Here is a 5,516-nt window from a genome sequence, read left to right on the forward strand (position 1 = left end):
AGCCTGACCTCAAATAGATTTTTGAATAAACACAAAAACCCTGCAACTGGTCAAAAAGATCATCTATTCAAGGTAAGGGATACCTGTTTTTTACCGTCGCTTGATTCAATTGGCGGTAGTCAATGCAGAGTCTCATAGAACCATATTTCTTCCAAATGAAAAGTACCGGAGCACCCCAAGGCGATACACTAGGTCGAATGATCCCTTGGCAATCAAATCCTCCAACTGCTCCTTCAATTCTTTCAATTCGATCGGAGCCATTTGATATGGAGCTTTGGAAATTGGTTGAGTACATGACAACAGTTCAATACTGAATTATACCTCACGGATAGGCGGCAATCCAGGAATCTCATCTGGGAATATGTCAGGAAACTCTCTAACCACTGGTATGTCATTCAACCCAGGGCTAGACTTCAAAACATCCATGGAATAAATCAAAAATCCTTTTGCTCCTTTCTGTAACAGTCGAGTAATATACATAACAGAAATCAAAAGAATTTTGAATCGAGAACCCTTACCAAAGTATTTCCATTCATCGGCCATCTCCAGTTTGAATCTGAATACCTTCTAAAAACAATCGACTGTAGCCATGTACTTGGTTAAAACATATATACCAAAAATGCAATCGAAATTGGATAACCCAGTACAATACAATCAAATTCAATCACATTCTCGTTGAAAATAAGTTCACAGTTCCTGACTAATCTCATCAAAACAATTCCTCCACCAAAAGGTAAAGTAACAGAAACTACAGCAGGAAAAAGCTCGCAAGGAAAAGCATGCATCAAAACAAATTTCTCAGAAATAAAGGAGTGAGATGCACCCGTATCAATCAAAACATGAGCAGGATAACCAAATATCGTACAGTTACCTGCTATGACATCATTCGGTGCTGCTTGAGCCTGATCCTCATTAAGGGCAAAAACTCTAGCCTGCTGTCTAGGAGGTTGATTCGAGTTCTGCCCACATCCCTGACAAATCTGTTGTGGTGGCTGAAAGGAATGAATAGTAGATGCTTGCCTCTCAGGCTGAGCTGACTGTTTCGATGAACTCCCACCTTGGGACCTCTCAGGAACACGCTGAGGACAGAATCTTGCGTAGTGTCCAGACAGTTGACAGATATAACAACTCTCAAACACACCTCTACACTGATCACTGGAGTGGCAACCTCCACACTTGTTACAAGTTGCTCCAGAGGATCCTGAACTCTGTCCTGAACTGTACTGCTTCGATCCACCTGAACTCGAAGAACTGTTCCCAGATTTCTTAAACTGCTTTCCCTTCGAACGATAGTAATCCTTTCTGTTGCCTCCACTGCTACCACCCTCGGATCTCTGAGGCTGATTCTGATATTGGGACGGTTGGGTCTGAAACTATCTCTGTTGCTGCTGAGATGCAAACTGATTCCCTCTCTGTCTCATCAGTCCTGCCCCAGCACCCTTGGCCTGATCCATAGCATCAGCAAAGTTATTGGGCCTCCCAGTATTCACAAGAGTGAAGATATCAGGATTCAAGACGTTAATTAATTGGTCAGCCTTGGCTTCCTCATTGTTAGCAAAGTGCGGTGCAAAACTCAACAAACTATCAAACTTAGTGACATAATCTTCAATATTCATGTTTCCCTGTCTTAGATTCGCAAACTCTGCAACCTTATCTTTTCTGTAAGTAACCGGGAAAAACCTCTTATAAAATTCTGATTTGAAAATATTCCTGGTGATTGTCGTACCTTGGTTCTCAATAGCCTTCTTTGTCATGATCCACCAATTCTTTGCGACACCTCGCAGTTGATGAATGACTAACCTGGTCCGACAGTCATCAGAATAGTCGAGAGAGTAAAAAAGCTGATCTATATCATCTAACCAACTCTCACAATCAATCGGGTTCTCTGTACCCTTCAAAGTTGGCAGCTTGAAAGATTGGAACCTCTTCAATAAAATTTCCATCGGTGTAGCGGTGGCATCCATCTGGTCGGTCATTGTACTGCCCTGTTCATTCGGAGGAGTGTTTACAGGCGGATTCTCATTCGGAGGAATAACTTGCGGTGGGTTCCTATTCAACATCCTTTGAGGACCCATAATCTGATAATCAAAGGTTAGGACACAGATAATCTAATTCCAAAAATTCCATAAGGTGTCCAAAATCTCCCCTTTGAATAATACCACCACTTCGAGAATATTTGTATTCGATCCAGGAATCCAAACAATTGATATCTCAAATAAATTCATGCTTTATAAATTTAAATCACATAATCATGTAATTCAAATAATTCTCAATCAATAAAGCATGCTCGCATTGTATTAAATAAATCAATTAAATAACTCAAACACATGCGAGAAGCTAGTTCAAGCGGACTCAATCTACCCCGCTCACTTCTAAGTTCAGTCCAAGATCTTATTGCTCTAATACCACTTAATATGAGGCTTCGATTATAATCATCTAATCTTAGAATAAAGCAATCGACCAATGCAATTAAACAATATGAATTTAAGAATAAATTTTTTTAAAAAAAAAGCTCGCTCGATTGGTAAGATTCAACCGATCGAGCGGCTGAAAATCTCAAAGTCTCTGCCCAAAAATTTAGGACCCCCACTCGATCGGTAAAATCTTACCAATCGAGCGGGCAAGAAAATCCCAACTTTCTGCCTCGGTACAGGGGTGCTCGCTCGATCGGTAAGATTCAACCGATCGAGCGAGATGCTCTGTACCAGAAAAATTCTGATTTTCTTCTTTCAAACCAATCTCAACTCAATCAATTCAACCATAACATGATAAATTCCATTCAACATGACATAAAAGTATACAGGTCTAGATTCATACAATCCTCAAAATAAACCATGAATAAATCCATCTAGTTCGAACTTATTAAAATACAAAAGAAGTTCAAATACGTAAACGATTCCTAAACTTCAAAGCCTCACTTCTATCATCTCAACCACCTAGCCATGCTGCCTCTGACTTGGTCCTGTCCTACCTGTTACCAAGTACACATACAAACAAAGACAACAGCCGGATAATCCGGTGAGAATAATATTCCTAGTAAAAGAGACTAACATGAAATATCACATAAACATATCAAACATGATATGCATCTACTTCCAATTAATATATCAACTCAAGATATATAAGAAATCCATTAAAATGCGGAATTAAAATGATATGTGTGACTTCAAAACTTCGAGATTATCAGACTCAGATAATCGAAATGCAATTCATCTCTTCTTTTCTTTGGCTAGGATCCCGAGGTTAAAATATCCAACAATCTCACCGAACTCCCCTTTCGAGGTGGACGAGGTATACTTTAATCCTCTACACTCCAGAGCATCATAGTGAGTTAATTGACAAGGTAGTAAATCGCCTACCAAAGCCACTCAACTACAATCCCTAGATCGTCTAAATCAAAATGAATAATCAATAGGCTCAATATGAATGCATATGAATTTCATGCATTCAAATATACATCAAATAAGCATTCAAATATGAGAGTATGTGATTTTCTCCTAGGACGCTCGAATCAATCCAAACTCGAGTTAATCGTCTTATTCCATTCCAAAGTCATCTTATACCTTCTCATCGTTTCACAATCTTCAATCTGTAAAACAACAATCTCAATTCAAAACTCATTCAAGTTCTCCGATCGGTAATAATAAAATCGATACTATACCGGCTTCGATCTTCAAACTGTGCAAAGCTGCAATCTCGCAACTCCACTGGCTTCAAATCAATCTATCAAAAGAAGTCATAAAGATCAATATCGGCATTCAATCCTTCAATCAAATATCGTTCAATCAAAACAACGAAACAACATCCAAACTTCAAACTGACGGCATAACGGCTATATTCTGATAAAACGGAAACACAGACAACATAATATCAATCCAAACAACTCATATCAATCGTCATTCAAACATTCAAACTCAAATCCAACACATTCCAAAATCCAAGTTTTCGAATTTCACTTCAAAAATCATAACAAATCCGAACGACGCTCTATTTCAATTCCGTCTGAGGATAAACGATAAGAACTATCTCAAGAACATCATACCTGAAAAGAATTAGATTCCAACTACATCCGAAATATAAAACATATCTGATCGGAGAGAAATTTATTATAGAACGATGCTATCGATGCCGTGACTGAAAATATCACTTCAGAATTAAATTCTATCGGACGGATCGATCAGAAAATGAAATCACAAAGCTTGGAGCAAGCTTTGGGCGTCCAACAATGGTGAGGAACATGATGAAGGAGATGAGGGCAAGAATGAAAGACTTTGTCAACTTCTAGAATATATAACAAAATCCCTTTTTACGTTTTAGTCCCTGAAACTTCCAAAAATTTCAAAATAGTCCCTGAACAATAAAAAGTCAGCTCTCGAATTCTGAAATCACTGATTATCTCAATAAAGTCAATTAAGATATACCTGCGTTCGTCGTCAGCCCACTGATGACGATTGCCTCAAAACTTAGGCACAGCTCCGCTACTAGCCCTGTAGTGCCTAGCCACTTCCGGTTTTCCAATGGGATGCCTAGAGGACTAGAAATAGCCTAAATATACTAAGAAGCAAAAGAGAGGGAAAGAACTCGGTGCACTCAAATGAGCTCTTGTACCTCCCTTTTATAAACGGAGATCGGACCGTCCGATCCCGCCATTGGAGTGTTCGTTCTCCTCCTGTCCAACCACGTGTCCATGAAACTGTTCGGAGCCTCCGTTCTCAACATCGGACCGTCCGATGTCCACTTGACGATGTAAGAAATGACATCATCTTGCTGACATCAATGATGACGTAGGCCCTAGCCAGATTTGAGCGTTCGTTCACTGATCGCACCGTTCGATCGCACTGGAGCGTCTGATCTTCCAACCAGAGCTTCCGATCTTCCTTTTAATTAATTAGTTAATTAATTGTGATTAATCCCTTAATCACATTATTTTGGGTATGGGTTACTACATTCTCCCTCACTTAAGAAATTTTGTTCTCGAAATTTAAGTCCCGAGGAAAAAACACAGTAAACTAAATCAAATGCTCTTTATTACAACTGAACAATTACAAAGTACAACATCCTTCAAACGAAAATTACACAGAATAGATCAACTCTGGATGCTCAGTTCGCATCCGGCTCTACAACTCCCAAGTTTCTTCCTATGTTCCCCTACGCTGCCACTGCACCATCACCAAAGGTATACGTTTGTTGTGAAGTACCTTGTCCTTCCTTTCAAGAATCCTGAGAGGTCTTTCCACATAGGACAGATATTGATCCAATTGTACCTCAGCCAAATGCAAGATGTGCGACTCCTCCGTCACGTACTGTCTCAGCAAAGACACGTGAAACACATCATGAATGCCGGAAATATAGGGTGGCAAATCTAGAAGATAAGCCACATCTCCAACTTTCTCAAGAACCTCAAACGGACCATTGAATCTCGGTGACAACTTGCCCTTGAGACCGAATCTCATCATCTTCCGAAAAGGTGACACTCGCAAAAATACATTCTCTCCTACCTCAAAGTGCAACGGTCT

General features: G+C 39.6%; 1 protein-coding gene across 1 annotated transcript; it reads right to left on the bottom strand.

Annotated features, from left to right (window-relative positions):
• Positions 1 to 1,373: 1,373 nt before the first annotated feature.
• On the bottom strand, positions 1,374 to 2,075 carry LOC140873096 (uncharacterized). The gene has a single exon (XM_073276078.1). The coding sequence runs from the start codon at positions 2,073 to 2,075 to the stop codon at positions 1,374 to 1,376; it is 702 nt and encodes a 233-aa protein (XP_073132179.1).
• Between the last annotated feature and the right edge of the window lie 3,441 nt (positions 2,076 to 5,516).

This window comes from Henckelia pumila, unplaced genomic scaffold (assembly GCF_033568475.1).
Source record: "Henckelia pumila isolate YLH828 unplaced genomic scaffold, ASM3356847v2 CTG_525:::fragment_3, whole genome shotgun sequence".
Classification (NCBI taxonomy): domain Eukaryota; kingdom Viridiplantae; phylum Streptophyta; class Magnoliopsida; order Lamiales; family Gesneriaceae; genus Henckelia; species Henckelia pumila.